This window comes from Sander lucioperca, chromosome 16, assembly GCF_008315115.2.
Source record: "Sander lucioperca isolate FBNREF2018 chromosome 16, SLUC_FBN_1.2, whole genome shotgun sequence".
NCBI lineage: Eukaryota > Metazoa > Chordata > Actinopteri > Perciformes > Percidae > Sander > Sander lucioperca.
In genome coordinates this window covers 27,732,229-27,756,332 of record NC_050188.1, presented here as the reverse complement: position 1 = coordinate 27,756,332, position 24,104 = coordinate 27,732,229, and the positions used below count along the sequence as shown (strand labels likewise).

The 24,104-nt window shown below is 41.2% G+C and overlaps 1 protein-coding gene and 1 long non-coding RNA gene across 2 annotated transcripts; both read right to left on the bottom strand.

The window, feature by feature from the left end:
- Positions 1-295: 295 nt before the first annotated feature.
- On the bottom strand, positions 296-2,902 carry LOC118493397. Its single transcript, XM_035993044.1, has one exon. The coding sequence runs from the start codon at positions 2,900-2,902 to the stop codon at positions 296-298; it is 2,607 nt and encodes an 868-aa protein (XP_035848937.1).
- An 81-nt stretch (positions 2,903-2,983) lies between these two features.
- LOC118493312 lies at positions 2,984-20,811 on the bottom strand. The gene is made up of 3 exons (XR_004895304.1): positions 20,802-20,811; positions 8,811-8,823; positions 2,984-3,792 (listed from the first exon to the last, which is right to left on the bottom strand). It is a non-coding gene; the product is annotated as an uncharacterized LOC118493312 (long non-coding RNA).
- Between the last annotated feature and the right edge of the window lie 3,293 nt (positions 20,812-24,104).

Below are 24,104 nucleotides of genomic sequence, written 5' to 3'. Positions count from 1 at the left end.
GGAGTGGAGACTTGATAGGTGGTGGGCCCCAACTTCTTCTGCACCTTAAAAGGCCCCTGCCATTTTGCAAGGAGCTTACTGTCACTGGTAGGCAGCATAACCAAAACTTTCTGGCCTGGTTGAAAGCCTCTCTGTCGAGCTGACTTGTCATACCAAGTCTTTTGGTGCTTTTGGGCCTGCATCATGTGTATTTGGGCCAATTCTCCCATTCGCTGCAGTTTCTCTCTCATCTGTACAACGTAGGAGATTACATTAATGGTCCCTTCTCTCCCCTGATCTCCTCCCCAGGTGTCCCTCAATAAGGCAGGGGACCCCTCACCTCATGACCATACAGTAGTTCAAAAGGGGAAAAACCTGTGGAAGCCTGGGGTACCTCCCTGTATGCAAAGAGGAGGTAGGGAAGCCATTGATCCCAGTCAGATCCAGTCTCATTCACAAACTTACGGAGCATTTGCTTGAGGGTCTGATTGAACCGCTCCGTCAGCCCATCTGTTTGCGGGTGGTAGGGAGTGGTGCATACCCTCTTTATGCCAAGAAGTTGGTAAACCTGTTTCAAAAGCTTAGACATGAAATTAGTACCTTGGTCTGTTAAGATTTCACAAGGGAAACCAACTCTTGAGAAAAATTGCACCAAGGAAAAAGCCACAGTTTTTGCTTTAACTGATTTCAATGGGAAGACTTCTGGATATTTGGTTGCATAGTCTGTTACTACCAACATGAAACGGTTTCCTGTTTTGCTTTTCTCCACCGGACCAACAATGTCCATCCCAAGGCGTTCAAAGGGGATACTTATAACTGGGAGAGGTTGAAGTGGAGCTTTGGAGGGACTTTTCATTGATGTCTTTTGGCACTGAGAGCAGCTTCTACAGAAATGGGCAATGTCAGATTGCAAACCTGGCCAATAGAAATGGCGCTTGATACGAGCTGTGGTCTTGTGTTTCCCTAAGTGGCCAGCCCAGGGAATTGAGTGGCCCAAGGTAAGTACTATTTCTCGGGCCGCCTGTGGGACCACTAGCTGCTTCACCTGGCCATTCTGATGATAAAGAACCCCGTTTTGTAGGACATACTCCTTTCCCCTGTCATTAGAGTTAATCTGCTTCCTTTCTCGTGCTCTCTGCAAAAGGGTAGACAAAGTTGGATCATTTTCCTGCATTTGCATTATATCAGTAGGTATTTGAAAACCCAGGGGCATATCTGGCGTAGTCTCGGCTGGTGGTTGTATGGCCGTGCCCCGAAATTTGTCTTGCCCTCTCTGACTGCGGGTCTTATGAGCCTTCCCGGGACATGACTCAAACTCCGCATCATAGAAGGGCAAGGCACTGAGAGCTATGGAATCTGCATCCACCTGCTTAGCTTGAGCTCTAGTGACAACATTACAACTTTGAACTGGCTTTATCAAGTCATAGAGCACAGGCAGGTCTTCACCCAAAACTACAGGGAAAGGTAAGTGATCCGCAACTCCCACATTTAACAGATAAGCCTGTCCTTCTATCTCCAGATAAATATCAGCGGTGGGGTAAGACTTCTCATCACCATGTACACAGCAAATAGGAACCGTCTCCAAGGTGCAGATAGCATTAGCTGGTACATACTTTCTCTGTACAAGGGTCTGAGTGCTGCCAGTGTCAATCAGGGCTCTGAGGTTTACCCCATTGATTTTAACACCAACCATTTTCCTGATATAGTTACCTTTGGGTTCAGGGTTAACACTCTGGCGTGGAACAAAACACATCTGGGTCAGCTTGACTGGATTCTTTGGGCACATCGGTTTAATATGACCTTCCTGTCCACAAAAGTAACAAATTGGTGTTCGGTTAGGAGCTCTGGGTGGTGCATATTGGTTCTCCCTCATGGAAGGCTTACCCGCTCCTGATGCCGACCTCTGTTGGTGCTGAGGGGGTATGGGCCTGTGGCAGTCCTTGCCACCCATACTACTCCATGGCTGGCCTTTTTCCCGGGCAGCCACAAACACATCCGCAAGAGTGGCAGCTTCAGCAGCAGATTTCGGCCCATGCTCCTTTACCCAAACCTGAAGCTCAGGGGACAGCATTCTCAAGTATTGTTCCATGATCAGAACTTCACTAATTTCATGAAGTGTTTTACCTTGCGGTTGTATCCATTTGACATACAGCTCTTTCAGCCTCCCATACAGCTCCTGGGGGCTCTCCTCAGGTTCCACATGGAGGGATCTGAACCTCTGCCTGTAGGTCTCAGGGTTAATATCATACTTTTTTAGAATCGCTGATTTCACTTTATCATATTCATGAGCATCATCCATATCCATATGCACATAGGCTCCTCTGGCCTTACCAGTCAGCAGTGGAAGGAGGCGAAAAACCCAGTCCACTTTTGGCCACCGACATGTTACTGCAATTCTCTCAAACGTAATTAGGAAATGTTCAACATCATCATTTTCTGTTAATTTTTCAAGTCTAGGCTCATAAAGAGATCGAGACTGACCTACTGAAGACATAGTAGGGTGGACCGACTCTGTAGAGGGTGAGGCTTGAGCTCTTGGATGATTCTCATTCAAATTGTGGTCCTCAAAGGGATCCGGTACTGTGGAAGTAGGCTCGGGGACTGGAGATGTACGATCCTCGACCTCTTGCTGCAGAAGGCGAAACTGATGCTGTAGTGCCTTGAACTGGTGCTCCTGGCGTTTGGCTTGCGCTCTCCATTCTTCTTCCCGGGCCTCCTGTTGACCCGCAAATGACCGGATAATCCCTGCCAGGTCACTCAGCGTTGGCTCTCTGCCATTGTCATCCTCAACACATGATGCTCCTTTTAGTGCTTCCTCCTCCATTGCGTCTTCACCGTCCACCCGATGTCCTCTCTCTGTATGAGTTGACTCAGTCTTCTTATTCTCTGTCTGACCGCCTCTTGTCCCTCTCACTCCTCGCATGCTTCACAAAATGGAGGAAAACCAAAATGGTGGAACAAAAAAAAAACAAAACAAAAAACCTTGCACTCCTCAACTGGCTGATCCCACCACTGCCACCATATGTCAGGGACCCAGCAGTTAGGCAAGAGGAGTCACAAGAGGATTTCAAAAAAGGTTTTTTTTATTTTACCCACAAAATCATTACAACAAAATAAAGATAAAGTTTGGGCCCTTAAAAGAGGTCAAACAAACCGAACTTAAGCTCTGAACATAACAAACTCAAAAATACAACTGACCTCCTATAAGAGAAACAAAAGGGACTTATATACTGGCTGATCAAACCAGGTTTGACACCCAGGGGAAGACTAACAATAACACTAATACATAAACTACAAATAACAAAAAAAACAACTAAACACTTATTCCAAAAGAAATGTAATCTTAATTAACATTAACCGAATAAATGTACTAGATACAACACAAATCAAAACTCAAATATCTTGGGAAAAAATAAAGCTACACCCCCCCCAGACATAAGTAGTGGTAGAGTCCAATTTGGCCACCACCCCTTTAAAGCTGCTGTTGTTCCAGACGCCACCCCTTTGTCCCAGCAGCCTGCATGCCTCACTCCAGGGTGTGGAATCCGCAACACTGGTAAGCTCAAAAGAAAACCGTTATAGCAAAAAGACAATCCAAAACTAATAAAGTATATATGTAAACCAAATCCAGTGTCTTGTACATTATTTAAACTAAATAACTGTTTACAACAAATTATATAATGTGTCTGAAAATATATAGAAACCAATCTTAAGGAAAACAGCATGAACTAAGATAAATGTTAGTGTATGAAGTTACCGCCTTTAAGATGGCTGTGTGGCCACGGCTGTGGCCATCACACAGGGCATCATGCTCTTGAAGGCCGACATGTAAAGCTTCCAGTCACCACATCTCAGTGCCCGTGTGAATGCCAGGAGAATAGACACAAGGTCCATGTATTGTCGCCAGAAAGTAAATGTTGGTTTGTCTTCATTAGCCTTGTCAAACTCAGCAAGGAGATCTTGAACCTCTCCAATTTTCAGAACAAGATCTTCATAGCATGCTGCAGCTGCCTCAATTTCTTCACATCGTATGTGTTCGGAGAGTGCGTCTGCCAACTCAAAGCAACTGTTGTCTATTGCGCTATCACTGTCATCCACCCATTGCAGAAAGGTTGGCCACAGTATTCTCCAAAGTGCTTCAAAGGCAAGTTTGTGTGCACGGGCTACACGATTCCATCCCTTTCCCTTCATGATGTTTTCAGCTGTGTTCTTTCCGAACACACCACTTTCCTCAAAAATGTCCCTCAGTCCAGAATCCGCAAGCTGCTGTCCAATGACCTTTGAAAAGTTCATCTGAACATGAAAACCACCCAATAGAATAATAATATCCTCACACTCTTTTTGGTGGTGCCACTGAAGCATCGTTGCTTTGCAGTAGAGCTGCTCATCAAAGGTTATGATTGTGTACCTTTGGCCCAGTTTTGTAGTCATTTTGTGGCAGTTCTGTAACACTGTCCAGATTGTGTCATAGTCATGTGCTGGAGAATTTATGATGGGCATCATTCCATTTTTGGTGATCTGATTTTGACACAAGGTGGTTGAAGCCACTCCAAGATGGAACATCTGTGTTCTGTACTTTGCATATAATCCATGCAAGATCTTGGTTCTTTGATTGTTTAGTTAGTTGTGTGTCTGAATAATACATCTCGGGTGTAACTGATCCATGAAATTTTGGAGGGGGCTTCTGCGATTTCATGTTAGCATCCTTGAGTTCAAACACTCCTGGTGGAACTGAGACTGACTTTGATCTCCCAGATTTCAGCATTATTTTTGGGATTTCTTCTTCAGGATTACTTCGTCTGAAAGCAGCAGTCTGGGAAGCATGAAAGGTTCCTTTCCCATCAAGGGTCTCCTCATTTATGTCTATGTTGTCATTTGCATACATTATGTACCCAGGGAGACTAGCATTGACAAAGTTCAGTGGAATGTATACTTCACCATTCTCAAAGTATCGCTTCATAGCCTCATTTGCCATGGTAGTATCTGCTCTCAACACTGATTCATAGCTTATGCTGTGCCCAATAGCATGAAGTAACTGCACTAAGTCCTTTGAGCGTGTAGCTTGGTGGTTTTATTGATTGAACAAATAGTGCTTTTCCCTGAAGCAACTTTTCAAGCTTTGTCTTGAAACGCTGACCTTTGTATATTCCTGGTTCCAAATCAAAGTCTCCCAGAAATTTACAGTATCTTTCCCAAACTGTTTTCAACGAGTATATTTCACCTCTGGCAAGTCCTGCTCTAAGCTCATCTGCCACATTGTGTAAGCAAATAGAATATGGATCACCTGCTCTTGACGAAGTGCTCTGATACTTCCTGAGGAACTCCCTGTAGCAGATAAGATGATACTTGCCTTCTGCGGCAATCAAGTCATTGACTCCTGCAAGCCTCAGTTGCAATTCTGTGTCTTGTTGAGCTAGATCAAGAATCTTTTTAGATGTAGTCATGACTTGGATGTTTTGAAGTTTGTCCTCAGGCTTGTCTTTCTGACAGAAAATACATTTTTCCCAAGACACTGAAGGCATCAAACTCCTAGTGGTGATCAACTGGCAGTTGCTTGCAAGATTTAGTGATTTCTTTTCACTTTCAAAGTGTTTCTTCAGGCGGGAAATACAAGTCACATTTGTAAAAGCTGCATAGCATGTTTTGTGCCATTTTATCTTTTCAGTTTCTGTGTCCAGAAACTCCTCAATTCTCTCCAGGGTATCAGCATACTCCACGTCTTGGTATTTCGCCCGTTCATTTGCTCTCAATCTAATACACTTTAGCCCATTCTTAGAAGGATTTCTTAGGGCTTTATCTTGGCTCTATTTTCCATATTTGTCTTGACAAATGAAAAATTTTTCCCAATCAATATCTCTTCCTATTTGTTTTTCTTTGGACGCTAGGCTTACAGCTCCCTCTGGATCCATGTTATCTCATCTGAAAGGCAAAGAAATGTTTCACTACACTAGTCTGATTGGTTTCTTGTTGAGTGGTGTTAGAATATATTTTGTGAAAGTGTTGAGAAAAGGTTTTAGAGTTCATGGGGCTGACCTCAATGTCTCTGTTTCCCTGGGTTAAAGGAAGGGTGAGAAAGAAACTCTCTGTTCAGGGGAGGGAACGAGGCAAAACAATGGTCAGCACTATGCAAGCGCGGGATTTGTGACACTGTATGGAAATGACCTGGCTCTCATGAAAACTCCTTAAAGTTTGCTGGAGATTAAAACACAGGTGTTAGAAATCCAACAATAGCAGCATGCTTCTTCTGAGCTGAGAATTGGAAGTCAAGGTCATGTTTTTTATACAGTGTTACAAATTAGTCAGGAGCCGGCTGGAGCCAGAAGATCTGGACCAGATCCAAACTGATGAGGGCACCACCAGGGATGGGACAGAAATGGATAAATAGACAGCATTTTAACTTAGCAGCACCTGATGCTGGGGGAAACGCTGTCGGTCCGTTAGGAGATAGACTTTGCCTTGTATCAGATCCATGTACATGTACTTGTATTTCTGCAATATCATTCACTAAACTTGTTATTAACTTTAACTGGACGAATCTTGGTCTTGATTTGATTCCTGAGTTTTATTTCTTTGATCTACCAGTAAACGAACACAAAATAGTGACCAAAGAATTGGAGTCAGGTTAAGTCTGGCCTTTTTAGAGCCAGACCGGTCAAATTGGTCACATTTTAGATTAAATTCCTTCATGGTGACCCCGACGTGCTGGTGACAGATCAATTCACTCTTCCACTTGAAGCTGTCCAGATTTTTTTGGCTGTCTTCACATCTCAGACTCTCTGCTCTCTGGGTCCAATCGGCCGACACAACTTAAAAGGTAAGAGATGCCTGTTGTCTCTTCAGACCGAATTTCTCACAATTTGGACTTCATTACTAAATTTATCTTGGACCTAGGTGAGTGTGTGACATCTGAGCATTTCAATTTGGCTGTAATTTGGTGAATGATATCGCATGCCTAGGCTCCTTGACTGAGGAATGTGGTCTAGTGATTTGAGCATTTCACATTGGTCTTAAAACGCGCTGTGGATGTTATTGCCATGATGATGCCCCTTCAACTGTGAGTTTGAAGGGAGGTGATGCCCCTTCAACTGTGACTGAGTTTGAAGGGAGGTGATGCCCCTTCAACTGTGAGTTTGAAGGGAGGTGATGCCCCTTCAACTGTGAGTTTGAAGGGAGATGATGCCCCTTCGTCTGTGAAGGGAGTGATTTTTAGGTGGTCGACTACCAGATTTACAGTGCTCGTGCAAAATCTTATGTTGAATGAACGTTTCATGCATGTTAGAATTCTTAATTCAACGTTGCATATGGGATTCCATGGCTGGCTATTGAGTGTTTTCCCCTGAACACTTGGCCTTTGAGCCATGAGGTCACAGCGAGATCTTTTGAGGAATTAAGGGCATTACCTCTAGTGAAAGTTTCCCTGTTTTGTTCTCTGAAAAGTGTCTCAGTGTGTAAAATCACTGACAGGAGCGTGTAGCTCGGGTGAAATCCATACATACCGCTTGGCTTTTTATGAGAACAAACAGAAGTCTGACAAAGGTGTCTCTGGTGTGATAACAATCATCAGACAAGGGTACGCGGCTCGAGTGAAGTCTATACACGCTACCTGGCCTTTTTCAGATAAATCAGAAATGCACAAAGAACTGAACACGCAGTAAGGACTCAGATTGACTTGTGCGACTGTAAGATTATTTAGAAACTGAGCTCTGGGCCCTCCAGTCTCTAAACCCAGGGGCTCACGCCTTTTCTGGTGGCAGTGTATTGGTTTATGGTTGTTTACTGTGTTTTGTGTAATATCTGGCGCTGTTTGTCGGTTTTACTTGTTCTAGTGTGTCATTTTTATAGTCTGTTTTGCTTGTGTGATATCTGATTGTTCTACATGTGCTCATTGTGGTTGAGCTGTTTTGGTTGTCTTTGTCTGTTTCTCTGTGTATGTGTGAGGTTTTGTAGTTTGGGGTTAACTGCGCATATTAACTAGATAATAACATAGGACATACTCCGGGGAGAGGTTGATAACTCCCCGTCTTAAGATCGGTACACTATTGATCGAATCATCTAATTTTTATGTATAATACAATATTACCTATATGACTGTTAATAGAATACAATAATCTACTTTAGACTGCTGCTGAGTGTCATTTCTATAAACTGTTACACCTGACTCTCATTATGATCATTGTGATACGGGTAACATTGTATAAGGTTAAAATCCTATGAAACACCATAGTGATAGTTCATCATGATATAAGGTGTCCCCCACAACTATAACACACCGTAGACGTTGTTTAACACTGCTATAAAGGTGTCCTTTACGGCCATAAGACACCTTAGTTAAATGTAATATCTTCCATAAGGTGTTTTCTATAGCCTCAATTGACGAATAAACCGATATCACTGATCAAGAGTTTTCAGTGACATGGTTCGCTGATTTTTGGGTGTTTTGTTGGTATGAATTCCTCAGTAAGCGTTCTAACACTCTGAACTATATTGTCATATACTTACTGATATACCTATAATCTAATAATAATAATAATAATAATAATAATAATAACGATGATAATTGGAATAGACTTTATCTGTAATACATTTTGCAGTTAGAACTAATCTCAAAGTGCTACGGTTCTTAATATAATATACCTGTTTGGTATATTGAAGAGGGAGAAAAACAAAGTGGACTAGCTTTGAGAGGGAAAGAACTGTTAGACAGCAGTCAGAGCGTGACTGGATCAGGTTACAGGTGGGCGTTTTCCGACGGGGAGGAGCTGTCTGTTAGTGAGCGGCTGCAGCAGCGAGGAGGAGCCTGCTGCAGGCCTTTTGTCTCTCAGCACACGAACATAACAGCTTGAACTGTAACACACACGATCATTTTTTTAATAACTTGAATTGGCAAAAAAAATAAATAAATAAAATAAAATAAAATAAAATTCAATTCAGTTTTATTTATAGTATCAAATCATAACAATAATTATCTCAAGACACTTGAGGTTGGGACATGTTAACCGTACTCATTTTAAATGCTGAAACTCCTGAGCAACAGGATGAGTTACTACAAAAACTTAAAGCGCTAAAAATACATATTCAGGCCCCACTAGTGGAGCCTCAGATGCCACCCTCCTTTCAACAGCAGGCACCCCAGTATCAGCCCCCTCCTTATGGGTCTCCAGCTTAAAACGCTTATCAGCCTCCTCAGGGTCAGTTCCGTGGGCGTGGTAGAGGGAGAGGTGGATTGCAGGGCGGCTATCAGAAGTGGCCACAAAACCACGGACAGCCACAGGACCAGCACAACCGGCCAGGGTTGTGTTATGCGTGTGGTAACCTAGGGCACTTCCGCAGACACTGTCCAAACAACAGGCAGGCTGCGCAGGACTCAGTGCAGCAGGGCGTGTATTTTTTTCCCAGCCAACAGGGCCCCCGGTGCCGAAACCAACGGGCTCCACAATAGCCACAACCCTGGTGAGGCTGTCCAGAGAACCCTGCTGCCCCACTAAATTATCTTCAAAATAGCACCTCAGTGGCATGGGTCTCTGGTCAAGCTTGCTATTCACTCATCCTCAGCATACTGAACTGGGGCCTGTGTAGTTTTCCCATTCCTACCGTTTCACAAAATCTGAGACAGAAATAGTTTAAATTAGGGTAATGGAGTTCCTATTGATATTGTTAGTAGCGATCATATCTCTGAGCCCTTGTTCTATTTCACCAGCATATATATATATATATATATATATATATATATATATATATATATATATATATTGTGTATGACGTGTCGGTGAATTGTATAGAATTACATAACAGTTACTCTTCACTCAGAAGTCAAATTGACCATTGACCTACTCTTTGCCTTTCCTCTGAACTATATATAGATGACAGTTTTCCTATTAATGACGGAAAATATGCCTTCCCATAGTGCCATTAGCTGATGGAAATTGTGAAATTAAATTGCAATAACTCGTGAAACGCACATTTGATTAAAAGTTATAAAGGTTAACTTCCACAATCAATTTCCTACCTTAAAACAGTATTTATCCGTGTTTACTTTCGGTATGCTTTTTCTCTGTCTGTTGGGCCAGATGAAAAAGGGAGGGGTAGATTTTAAGTTTAGAAACATTAACAAAACATTTTGAGTTCCCCCTCCCTGACCTCTCAGTGGTTTGGTCCACTGCCTGCTGCACATTAGGATCTGCCCTCGACTCACAGCCACATCAGATAGTGACAGGAATGTATTAAGTAGGTGGTTCAAGGCTATTTTATTCATATTAGACATTAGATGAGGATGACTCTTTTCTCAAATAGTAATTAATAAATTAGTCATAAAAAGTCAAATAAAAGTTTGTTATGTTAGTATAATATAATGTCACGTTAGTTCATATTTTAGGAGGTGTGTGGCTGTCAGGGTGAGCAGATGATCTTTACCAGCGGCTCACTAATTTACATTATGATCAGCTAACTTAACAATTGTATAAAACCATTGTATTTCTTTTTGGGGACACTCTTTCAAACTAAATCATTATGTGTTAAGGTATTTTTGTCACTTGATTGTAAACTTCAAAATAAATACATGGCTTTAAAGAAGAATATTTTGGTAAATTTCGTCAGCTTTTCCATTGAATTGAGAGAAACACTGAAAAGAAGGATAATGGTACAGTCTATGCTACACTAATTATAGTATTAAGATTTTCCTCTGTGCATACATGTCCTTTACCAGTATAGTTGTGGCTGTATTATTTGTGTCCCCTTAAAAATTGCTCTTCGGAAATGTTATGTATTGTCCTCATTATTGATTATAAGTCTCCAACCATTTTTCTTCAAAAAATAATGTTTGCTAACCTTTCCAAATTTGAACCTCCAGCAGGCAGTCCATTTTTGCTTTGTGTCAAATGACGTCTGGCTGGCCTCGTTACCAGAACAGGACTGACACTCCTAATATTCTTGTCTGCGCAAAGACATGAGGTCAGTAACAACTAACTTGTTGATGTGTTGGGACTACATTCTACCTCAGGAGGGTAACCACTTAAATTAAATTAAAAAATGCTATATCACAAGCACCATAACCTAGAAACTTTAAGACAACTAATGTTACTTTTGTATACATCACTAATTTAAGATTTCAAAGCCAAAAAGTCAGTATCGGGATTTTGTAAATGCGTTCAGATATTCTTGTAATCTGATATATTCTACCAAAAAAGACAAATTAGGAGTTCCCCTGTATAAACAAAACATATGAACTATGGTGTTTTATTGTTTGAACTGCCTAACAGTCATACCTATAAGACCTGCTGAATGGAACACTTATTTGTTTGATTTGACCGTTTTGATCTTTCTTTTTCGAAAATATGAGCACTTTTCTGCATTACTATTTTTGTTTATTTTTCCTCACCTTTGGGGCATGTTATTTTTATTACATACATTTTTTACGTAGGTTTTATTTGATTTGAATTATTACTGGCGTCAGCCCATTGTTTGCAATTTTACTTTAGTACTTCTTTGCACAAATGATTTGACTTCTTCTACTGCTATGCCTATCTGCATTTTCTTACTCTGTTGCTTAAGGTCGACTACAGTGAAATGTTTCACTGTTGTCAGACCAGACGTAGATTGGCTGTGCGTTTACATAGCATGGAAGAACTCCTCCTTTCTTTACCAAACGCTTTGAAGACGCTATTGCTCACACAACACAGACACAAAGCGTTTCCCCCACAAACCTATTATTGTGGAGCTGTCAAAACTGGGTGGGACAGGCTAATACAGGAAAATGAGTCGCAGACTGATTGGAATGACATTTCCAAGTTGATAAGTGATCTAATGCATGACAGTGACTAAAACTGTTGCTGTGTGTTGTGCAGTCTCACAGTTCTGACAGCTTCACTCATATCCATCGTACCTCCATCTGTCTCACCTGCATTGACACTTGCTTAGTTTTGGAAACTGATATCTCATAGGCTACACTTCACAATGTCTATTTCATTTTGTACTCTTTCCTTGTTGCTTATTGCTCTGAGTTGTGCTTAGGTCTGAAAAGAGGGTTTTAAGTTCCGAGACACAACGGCTGTCTCGTACATGGATATTATCAGGACCTAGCTGAGGGTTTAGCTTGCTTTTATTTATTTTCTATTTTTAGGTTGGGGCACGTGTGTCAAACTCAAGGCCAGCTGGCCAAATAGATTTTTATCCGACCCGCATATCACATTTGGTTTACAATAATTTTGGCCCACCTAAAGTTTAGTTGCTTTTTCTTTGTAGTTTGTTGCTTTTTTCAAACTTTTGGCCACTTTCTTCTATAATGGCTAACAGCATTTTTGCTTACCTTTTTTACGTTTTGTATTTCTATCTAACTATGTATGAGAAGATTATGCGAGGCATTTAATTTTTGATTAAATAAAAGCATGTCGACAATCTACATGTCTGGCCCTTGATGTGGTTCTCATTTTCCAGTGTGGCCCTTGGTGAACTTGTATGTTGTGTGCTGCTCTGTGTCTTCCCAGTGCAGTGGCTCAAATTTCAAGGTTGACTACAAATGGGGTGTGGTTTCTTAGTGGGCCCTCTGGGAACAGTCAGGGTGGGGCTTCCCAGATGCGCAGACACACGCGCACACTCACATTTGACAGTCAAACATAAATCGTGCTATTGTTGCTTACACTTAGCACCACTGTACTGTGGTACATTTTTAACTTGCTTTCTATATTTGTTACTTTCTTTCTAATACAACTAGCTCTAGGGTACATTTTAACTCGTGATGGTTTTTATAAACACTGGACAGCGCTTACTTTCTGTTGCGACCCAAATCATATATGAAATACACCTGTGATTTAAGGGATCACTGCCCCCTGCTATATATATTATGAATGCATTTGCACATTACACTGGACCTACGTGTAGGGCGTACTAACACCTTGATATTACCTACCTAGTGCATGGAATTGTGGTTCTACAAATCATGTTTTAATGCTAAACATGCATGGGCCGTGGTGAATCCTTAAGATTTACTGTATCTGTGGATGGCTACTTTACAGACTTCCTTCCCTGGAGGTCAGTGAGCAGTGGGGATTTATATTTGCTAATGATATACTGGACTCATGTTAACACTTTAATTTAAAAAAAAAAAAAAAAAAAAAAACTTACCCCATATTGAAGATCCCGGAAATAGACAACATGTTTTGTTTGATTGATCTCAGTTCATTGGTTGAGATTATAATTGAAGCCATTTCAGGTAGCTATGAGATTTCGTTTTAAATAACCTGTTCTATTAGACTCTGCTGGGTTTGTTAGTAACGCTACATACAGACTCTGTATTATTTGGACTTGCTATATGACACATCTTTTTACACTATGTAGTGCATTTTGGTGAACATTTATCTTTCAACTTCTGTTATTTTATACAGCTTTTGCTATTGTGACAAAGGAGGGTGTTTAAAAAAAAAAAAAAAGATAATAATTTTGATTTGTTAATGAGTCATGAGTTTGCATGCCTCAAAAGAGGGATAGCATAGCATACCAAATTTAAGTAAAGTGTTTTAATAAATTTAAATAAAGTGTTTTAATAAATAACGTGTTATTTTGGGTATTTTGTTTTCTGGATTTAAAGAGAAAGTTTAAATTTGTTTATACCAATTCTTTTTGTTTGTTTTCATCGATATCGCCGAAAATTCGGTTTGCTTGTTTGTTTTATGGCTAAAAATTCTGTTTTGTTCTGTTTGACTTAACATCAGGAACCCGGTGGCTAGGTGCTCCTTGAAGTGATAAAGCGAAACATATGGTCCAGCCCTAGGTGGAATCAAATCAAGCCCTACTCTCTACTGCTACCACTTTGAAATCACTGAAAGGACCACCTGGATTCACCTTCATCACACTGTAATAAGGTATTTGGGTTGTCTGGGGGAGACAGAGCGGGCTGAGGAGTCTAGTCTCACTGATCCGAAGTGGGAGAGGGGAGTCTGGGCTACAAAGGGAGTCTTTTAGACTAGAAAAGTGTTATTAGTGGATCGTCTCAAACCCAGTGAAGAAAATATATATGTATACATATATACGTATATCTATATATATATAGATTGCATCCCTCAACCATATTAGAGGAGAAAGTGAACTAGACTCATCAGTAAAGAGTCTCTAACCAGAAGCCCAACCAAAAATGGACCACAGACGCCCGTGGCATCCTTTTAGACTTCCGGGACTGTGCGGACTCAGGGGAACGATGTGTTTCCTCTTCTTAGCTGCACTAATAATACTGCCACCAATAATATGGCACGACCTGCAGCTGCTAAAAAACAGGAAAATAACCAAAATCAATGCTACGAATCTGACTCTGAATCTGACCACTGATACACAACCGAGCATACCAACCATGCCTACCCATGACCATCGACGAATAAAACAAAGTCACCATGCAACCCACTCGATTACATTAACCAGGGGCAGAACGCAGTCATTTACTGTAGACCCATGTTCAGGCCAACAATTTGTGTGCAAAGTGAGAGGAAGGGCTACCGATCAAGCCTATCTCTGCACAGAGTACTGTACCAGTTGGGACCATGTGTTCCAACACTCTCACACAGATTCCGAGGGTTACAAAGCCGAAACCGAGCAGACGTCCAGATGGACCTTAGTTAGAAAACCGTCGAATGGCCAGTCACCTAATTGGGATAGTATAGTGACAGTGAGGAATGTAAACAAGGCAGACCAGGGTATCTATTGGGTGTGTTTAGATGTAGCTGGAAAAGACCCATGTGAGAGAATTGCTATCCGCGTACAAGAACCTCCAGTCACTGAACCCGAGACAACCTTTATTTTGCAAGATCAAATTGTCACCTATCCAACCGACTTGACCCGCAAAGATAAAACAGCTATGGAACAATTGCATAAGCATGCTCCACAGTAAGACCCTATTCAAAATTAAACAACAAAAATGATGTCACAGGTTTGCAATGTATCTTTAGTCTGTTTAGCTATGCACTCTTTAAACCTCACATCTAAAAAGGAAAATACAAGTCATTGAGTTTACTGTTTCCTTCAGTAAATATTGTCTCACCTGTTACTTAAACCTTTTCCAGGTAATGACACCTGCTCCTCGAGAACAGAAGGGGAAAGTGTGCATCTACTAAGCTCGTCTTGGTGTTAACATCACTACCGACATAGGTAACCACTTGGCCTCATGGTTTGTTAATCAAAGCGCCAGTAGAGCTGAGGTGTAGGGCTGTGTGGAGGCAGTTCAACGATGTATCTTCCATGCTCCACAAGCTGCACCTGAACCTGTCCCGTACCGAGCAAGGAGGGGCACTCCTGGTAGCACTTTTGATGACAGATTGTGCATGTGTGATAAAGACAAGTTTATTGCACGCAATCAAATTTGGCACGGGCGTTTGAGTCATTCTTTTCTGGTGGGAAGCAGTAAACAAAATTTGAATTGTATTACAGCGTTTTGCTAAATACACATGGGATGCGGAGAAGGGCATTGCTAAACCAGCTGAGAACAACTCTCTCTCTGATGGCTTGAAAAAATTAGTAGAAAAATTCAATATTTAACGTTGATATTAATGCTTAAGTTACGTACAATGTGAGTCTGTAGCCAATTGGATGCATGGAATGTTTAAAGGATGAAAAGACATGATAATGTCAATATTGATTTCCATAGCTGTGTTTATTGGTATCCTCATCTGCTGCAGGTGTTGTGCAATACCCTGTCTCAGAACTCTAATCAATAGATTGATAACTACGGCCCTATCAAAAGAGGGTGCTCCCCCAAATGGTAGCCACCCAAGAAGCTCCACTTCCAAGTTATCTTAATTAACAATTTTTATGAGATTGATACTTCCTCAGAGGAAGAAGAAGTCTAGTTCGCTGGGTCTAAATTAATCCCCTGTCACCACCCAGTGCCCCCTCTCTATCCAATTCCCATCCGTCCTATCTCCAACTGTTTTTCTATCCTCTTTTCCTGATCCTACTTTGTTTCACAGTTTTGCGCGTGGCCTCAATAGGCCTTTTGATTTGAATTAATGAAACTGAAAAGCTAAAACATAAGTCTAATTTTAGTAGTTTTGTTGTCAGTATAGCCTTAAGCAAGACATAGATTTGAAGTGTGGTTTTACAATTTTAATAGAAGTAGATGTTCATGTTGAAATTTTTGCTGTTCCATTATGTTTAGAGATTTCCACAAAAATAAATGTAACCACCAAGTATAGTCATAGACAGCAATGTATTCTGCAGCTTACACTAGCAGCTCAATTCTACATATAGGTTACACGCACCACAGCGCACTGCCATTTTTATTACCAGTATCGTAGTCCATTTTTTTTCTCTTTTTTATGTTGTTAATCATCTTATATTGTGTCTAGGTTAACAGTTAGGTAGTTAGAGATTAGCTAGTTTTTTATGTTACATAGTGTTTGCTATGTAAAAAGAGGGATATGAAATTTTTCTAAAATTTTTAGTTTCACACTTATTACAGTATGCACCGCGTGAGCAGTGCATAAAGAGGGATTGTTAGAATATATTTTGTGAAAGTGTTGAGAAAAGGTTTTAGAGTTCATGGGGCTGACCTCAATGCTGCTGTTTCCCTGGGTTAAAGGAAGGGTGAGAAAGAAACTCTCTGTTCAGGGGAGGGAACGAGGCAAAACAATGGTCAGCACTATGCAAGCGCGGGATTTGTGACACTGTATGGAAATGACCTGGCTCTCATGAAAACTCCTTAAAGTTTGCTGGAGATTAAAACACAGGTGTTAGAAATCCAACAATAGCAGCATGCTTCTTCTGAGCTGAGAATTGGAAGTCAAGGTCATGTTTTTTATACAGTGTTACAAATTAGTCAGGAGCCGGCTGGAGCCAGAAGATCTGGACCAGATCCAAACTGATGAGGGCACCACCAGGGATGGGACAGAAATGGATAAATAGACAGCATTTTAACTTAGCAGCACCTGATGCTGGGGGAAACGCTGTCGGTCCGTTAGGAGATAGACTTTGCCTTGTATCAGATCCATGTACATGTACTTGTATTTCTGCAATATCATTCACTAAACTTGTTATTAACTTTAACTGGACGAATCTTGGTCTTGATTTGATTCCTGAGTTTTATTTCTTTGATCTACCAGTAAACGAACAGAAAATAGTGACCAAAGAATTGGAGTCAGGTTAAGTCTGGCCTTTTTAGAGCAAGACCGGTCAAATTGGTCACATTTTAGATTAAATTCCTTCAGTGGATCACTGCAATGTCCTCTGACATAAACTGAGGGCTTGGCTATCTAACAAACTGGCTATCTGCTAGCTAAACACTTTTAGCTAACACTTTTGCTAGCTAAACACTTTTAGCTAGCAGACTGTAAAATAGGCTGCTGTGCAGCAAATAAATTATAAACATAATATTTCTATTACACATCTGCACAAAACTTAATTTACCTATTAGTAAGTAAGCTAGTAATTATGAAAGTAAATTAGCCTAGCTATCTGTCTGGGAAGTATAGCTAGTTGGAAAACAGTTTAGCCTACCTGTTTCTGGCAACATTTCATTGCAGAATGGTAGAATATTGAGGTAAATGTTTGTGTAGACAAATAGACCAAGTTAATCTGTTGTGTGATTGTGTGATTCACTCCTTTATAAAGTTTTGTTCAGACTGTTGACACCTGCTGTGATCGTCTTCTCTGGATCTGCTGCCTCATGCCAAATCACAGCTGTGCTGACTCAACAGTGCCCCTTGTGGTGTGATACTCTTGTGGTATTTATTGATTATTTTTTAATGATCATGCTTGCCCATAAGTTGGATTACATTGCACATTTGCCCAAAATTACAGTAGGTAACATGGAAGAAAATGGAAGCACTTTGGAAAAAAAATACGCTTTTACCACTTTTAAGAATATAGTGTTAAAATGGACAAAAAAACATTTTCTAAGCTGACAACCTGGCTAGAACACATGTTGAGGGGTTAAATATTAATACTGGTTAGGTTGTATGCTTGTACCAAAAAGTGTCCGACAAAGTTTTAATATCAGTTTTGGCCTCCTGACTAGCACAAAAGGTAGTCGGACTGATCAGTTGGGTCCCCGAGGTCCAAAAAAATGCCTCAAAACACACTGAGGCGACACCGACTTGAGCGTACACTCTGCGCGTGCGCGAAACGTAATACGTCTCCATAGCAGTGGCGCTTCTCTGTATCAGAGGGTCACCAGGGAAGATACTGCTGGCTGCTTCTTACAGTGCAGACGCTTTGCTGCTTGCTCCTGTCTCTGCTTGCATATTTCTGCTGATAATCTTACTTTTCCTCTGAGAGAAACTATGAGCAGCGGCTCTTGGATACTTATAAATCACTGGACTATACATTTTTTGTAGACATAGTAGGCTATTGCCATATTTCAACATTTTTCTGCGTGAGTGTGGCCTACCAATAGCTCAAGCCTGTCCTAAAGTGATTGTAGCTAAAGCTAATTAGCAGCAAGATGCCTCCCTTCTCCATGGAGGACTACTACAAACTCCTTCAGAAGATTGTTATTCTGGAAACCAAAATTCAACGGTTAGAAGTAAACCTGGAAGTGAACGGATCATGTGGGAATGACACCACTTTACCATTGACCCAAAACAATGGACAGAAGCATGCCAACACACGGCTAACTAGCACCAGCAAGACTACGGACAAACAGGAGGGCTGTGGAATAAGTAACAAATCAACAAGTGATAGTCCTCCCTGGAACTCTTTTGGTGCAAAGCCTAAGAGTAAATCCTTTTCCTGGAAAGGACGACTAACGGGCAGGGCACAGCGCCCTGAGATTTGTGATATGAACGGCTGGCCTGCATTACCATCCAGGCAGAGCGCCTCTTCTACCCCTGTACTCAGTAGGACACAGCCGTGGACAGCTGCAAAAGGGAGAATTAGCAACAAAATGCCTCCCCAACAACTGAGTGTGCAACTGGATAACAGATTTGCTCCTCTGCTGCAGGACCCTGGACATGACCTGGATTGTGTCTCATCGTCACACAGCAGGGTAAGGACTGAGAGCAATTCAAAAAGTAAAAATCTACAGGGAAAGCTAACGACTGGGCACCAAACTCTGATTGTGGGTGACTCTGCTGTAAAAAACATAAAAAGCAGTAAAAACACCAAAATTCTCTGTTTTCCCAAAGACATGGTGTCTGACTTAGCCCAAAGAATCCCGGATATCATGGCAGCACACCCAACTGTGAAAAACATTATACTGCATATAGGGTCACATGATGTTGTAAAGCAACAGTCTGAAGTGCTGAATTGTGACTTCATGATTCTGCTGAACACAGTCAGCTCCCTAAACGCGAAGGTGTTTATCAGTGGCCCTATACCGCCAGTCAGAATAGGAGCTGAGAGATTCAGCAGACTGTTGGCACTGAACAAATGGCTTTCAACTGCATGTACCGTCCACTCTCTGCGGTTCATTGACAATTTAAAAAAAATTTTGGGACAGCAGACATCTTTTTAAAGCAGATGGACTTTTCCTTAACAAACCAGGAGTAAAGCTGTTCACCTCTAGCCTACTTTACTTTCTGCACCACACATCTGCTCCATCAGCCAAGGACACAGGACAAGATAAATCAACACAAACAAAACAAGAGGAAGACACAACAAAGTGCGGCAGTGATCCACCACAGCCCCCACCTGAGCAAAGATTTGACCATGGAGGACCTCAGAGCGGAGACGAGAAATCTCAACCCCCTTCAACCTTACCAACACCGACGCCTTTGATGATCCATCGCTCTCCCCACTCACCCTTTCCCCTGTTTCCCCCTACCACATGTTGGGGTTCACTGACCGGATGGAGCAGCTGGTAGATGCTGGAACCAAGTTTACCCCACTACCTTCTCCCATCACTCGCCCCCAGCATCAAACTGACCCTGTTTGGACTCAACCACTGAAAGTAAAACGCCAGGCACCTCTGCCCCCTCAAGGACGGCAGCTAACTCCTTCTCAACAGACTGATAAGTATGCTTGTGTACAGAATGAAACAAGCTTTAACTGATATGTGCTAGTGCCTAGTGGCACTCATGACTCTTTCCAGGACAAGCCTGGGCCCTGTGTATTCAATTCTTCGTCAATCTATGTTGTGATAGGTAATAGAAAAAGAATGGTGAATCCGCTAAGTAAGAAAAAGAAGCACTTAACTGCCAACTTAGCAAATTTAGCATCCATTCCTCATCAGCCACAGCCTGTCCCAAAAAACGAGACAGATAATTATTTTAACACACTAACATTAGCCTTACTAAACGTCAGGTCTTTGGCGGGTAAATCATTTTTAATCAATGATTTTATTATTAAACACAATCTTGATTTTATGTTTTTAACTGAAACCTGGTTAGACCATAATAACAGTGATGCTGTTCTCATTGAGTCAGCTCCCCCTAACTTCAGTTTTATGAGTGAGAATAGAGCGAATAAGAAAGGAGGTGGAGTCGCCATTTTGTTTAACGACTCGTTCCAATATACTCAAATAGCTTATGGAAACTTTGCTTCTTTTGAATATGTGGCTCTTCAGCTAAGGTCCCCCTCTCGACCTATATTTCTAATATCTACAGGCCACCTAAATACTGTACATCCTTCTTTGACGACTTTAGTGGACTGCTGTCTTTAATCTGTATTAACTTTGACTGTGTAGTTATTGCTGGTGATTTCAACATTCATGTTGACAACCCCCAGGATAGAGGGACAAAAGAACTGTGTTGTATTTTTGAGAACTATGGACTGACTCAGCATGTGACGGAGCCCACACACAACAAGGGGCACACTCTGGACTTGATTATATCGAAGGGTTTGAACATTTCCAAGGTTGTGGTGACTGATGCTGCTCTCTCTGATCATTCCTGTGTTTTCTTTAATGGCACTATCTCTGTGCACAAAAGTGTCCAAACAAAGTTAATAAGAAAACGATATATCACTGACAACACCAGTGAAACATTCATTCAGCTTTTCTCGTCCACACCCACCCTCTCAGGGGTCTCAGTCACTGAGCTTGTAGACAATTTCAATTGTAAAATTACAAATGTTATTGATGCCATTGCTCCCATTAAGGTAAAAACTGTCTCTGATAAGAAAAGATCTCCATGGAGAAATGCCATACTGGTAAGAACAGAAAAAAAGAAAGTGTCGAAAAGCAGAACGCAGGTGGCGAAAAACTAATCTCCAGGTCCACTACAACACCTATAAAGAGAGACTTCGCACTTATAATTTGGAACTGAGGAATGCAAGGCGGTCCTTCTTCTCGGACATTATTGCCAAAAACAATAATAATTCACGTGCTTTGTTTGCAACTGTTGATAGGTTAACAAACCCTCCAGTACCAGTAGCATCTGAACTTTTATCCACAAAGGCCTGCAATGATTTTGCCACCTTCTTCAATGACAAAATTCAGAAAATTAAACAAACAGTCAGTGCTTCCATATCGAGTACAGGGTATGTGTTGTCACAGTGTCCAGGCAAAACAGATTCCAATATGACCCAATTTCATATGATTAACCATAAAAACCTGGAGGACATTATACAACATCTGAAAACCTCCTCCTGCTGCCTTGATATTCTACCAACGGGCCTTTTCAAAAATGTTGCAAATTGTTTGGCTACAGATCTTCTACAGATTGTAAACACGTCTCTTCTCTCAGGTATCTTCCCACAGGCCCTGAAAACTGCAGTCATTAAGCCACTCTTAAAAAAGAACAATCTAGACACGTCACTAATGAGCAACTATAGGCCGATATCAAACCTTCCATTTTTAAGTAAAATCATTGAAAAAACGGTTTCTCAACAACTGAACCTTTTCTTGTCACTAAACAACAGTTTTGATGCATTCTAGTCGGGTTTTCGACCACACCACAGCACTGAGACAGCTCTTGTTAAAGTCTTTAATGACATCCACTTAAACACAGATAGTGGCAAAATTTCAGTCTTGGTATTACTTGATCTCAGTGCTGCATTTGATACGGTCGACCATGACATATTACTAGACCGATTGGAAAACTGGGTTGGCATTTCTGGCTCAGTACTAAAGTGGTTTGAGTCTTATTTAAAGAATAGGGACTACTTTGTGTCTATAGGGAATTATACATCTGAGCATACAAATATGACGTGCGGAGTTCCCCAAGGCTCAGTACTGGGGCCTCTCCTGTTTAACATCTACATGCTTCCACTGGCTCAAATTATGGAAAACAACAAAATAAGTTACCATAGTTATGCGGATGACACACAAATTTATATAACCTTATCGCCAGGGGACTATAGTCCAATACAACAACTGACTAAGTGCATTGAACAAATTGACGACTGGATGTGCCAGAACTTTCTTAAATTAAATGAAGAAAAAACTGAGGTGGTTGTTTTTGGAGCAAAAGAGGAACGATTAAAAGTCAGCACTCAGCTTCAAACGATAATGTTAACAACAGACAAAGCCAGAAATCTTGGTGTAGTCATGGACTCAGACCTGAATTTTATCAGCCACATTAAGACAATTACAAAGTCAGCCTATTATCACCTTAAAAATATATCAAGGGTTAAAGGACTTATGTCTCAGCAAGACTTAGAAAAACTTGTCCATGCTTTTATCTTCAGTAGACTAGACTACTGTAATGGTGTCTTTACAGGTCTCCCTAAAAAATCAATCAGACAGCTGCAGCTGATTCAGAACGCTGCTGCTCGAGTCCTCACTAAGACCAAGAAAGTGGATCACATCACTCCAGTACTGAAGTCTCTACACTGGCTTCCAGTGCATCAAAGAATTGATTTCAAAATACTTTTGCTGGTTTATAAATCACTAAACGGTTTAGGGCCAAAATACATTTCTGATCTGCTAGTACACTATGAACCACCCAGACCTCTCAGGTCGTCTGGGACAGGTCTGCTTGTTGTCCCCAGAGTCAGAACTAAACAGGGGGAAGCAGCATTTAGTTTTTATGCTCCACATATCTGGAACAAACTCCCAGAAAACTGCAGGTCTGCTGCAACTCTCAGTTCTTTTAAATCAAGGCTGAAGACCTATCTATTTGATGTTGCCTTTCTTTAAATAACTTCATTTCTTATACTGAAGTTGCATTGTTGACACTGTATGACAATCTATATAAGCATATAAAGAGAAATTCCTATTTTATCTGCTTTTATATATTTAACTGTTTTAATTGCTCTTCAATGTTTCATTTCTTATACTGCACTGTAACTTTTATTCTTGTATTTTATCTGTTTTAAATTTTTTAATCTGTTTTCATGTAAAGCACTTTGAATTGCCCTGTTGCTGAAATGTGCTATACAAATAAAGCTGCCTTGCCTTGCCTTGCCTATTGTTTCCTAGAAAATGAAAACCGGCAGCTGATAGGACGAATGCGTCACGTGGGTCTTTTTTCTCCGGAAATTCACAGCCAGACTGTCATGGCAGCTTGTTCAGAATACAATCTCATATTGTACTAAAATAGTTCACCAAAATGTGTTTCTGAAAACATGCAACCGTTAGGGGGTTGGATTGTCAGACACCGCCTACCAAGAGCCTGGGTCTGTCCGAGGTTTCTTCCGAGTTTTTCCTTGCCACTGTCGCACTTACGCATTCATGCATGCTCTTGGGGGAATCACTGGAATTGTTGGGTCCTTGTAAATTATAGAGTGTGGTCTAGACCTACTCTATCTGTAAAGTGTCCTGAGATAATTCCTGTTATGATTTGACACTATAAATAAAATTGAACTGAATTGAAATTTAAGGAAACAACAGAACAACAATTATGTGCATTCAAACTACCGCACACGTGTACCACCGGGATACATTGGTACAGATCGGAGAATATGCAGGACACTTTATTACAGACGGAATACTCAACACACTACGTGAGCTTCGCCCGCCGGCTATCGAGACCAGCGGTTTTGCTCGATGCATCTGGCTGGTAAAGGGACATCATCAGCGGGGACGTTGAATGAATGTGTCGTTGGAAAACGCTAGCCGGCCATCTGTTCCATCAATCCTGCAAAGTGTCTGCTCATTAGACAACAAACTGGACTACATCCAACTTCAACGAAACTCCCAACGCGAGTTCAGAGACTGCTGTGTTTTTGTTGTTGTGGAAATATTGCTGTACCGGACTATCCAGTCTGCTGCTCTGTCACCGGGTAAGACTAGTCGAGGTGTGCTGTGTTAATATCCAACGAACTGCTAACTG

Coding starts and splice junctions, on each gene's coding strand:
- LOC118493397 (XM_035993044.1), bottom strand. CDS start 2,902: ATGCGAGGAGTGAGAGGGACAAGAGGCGGTCAGACAGAGAATAAGAAG.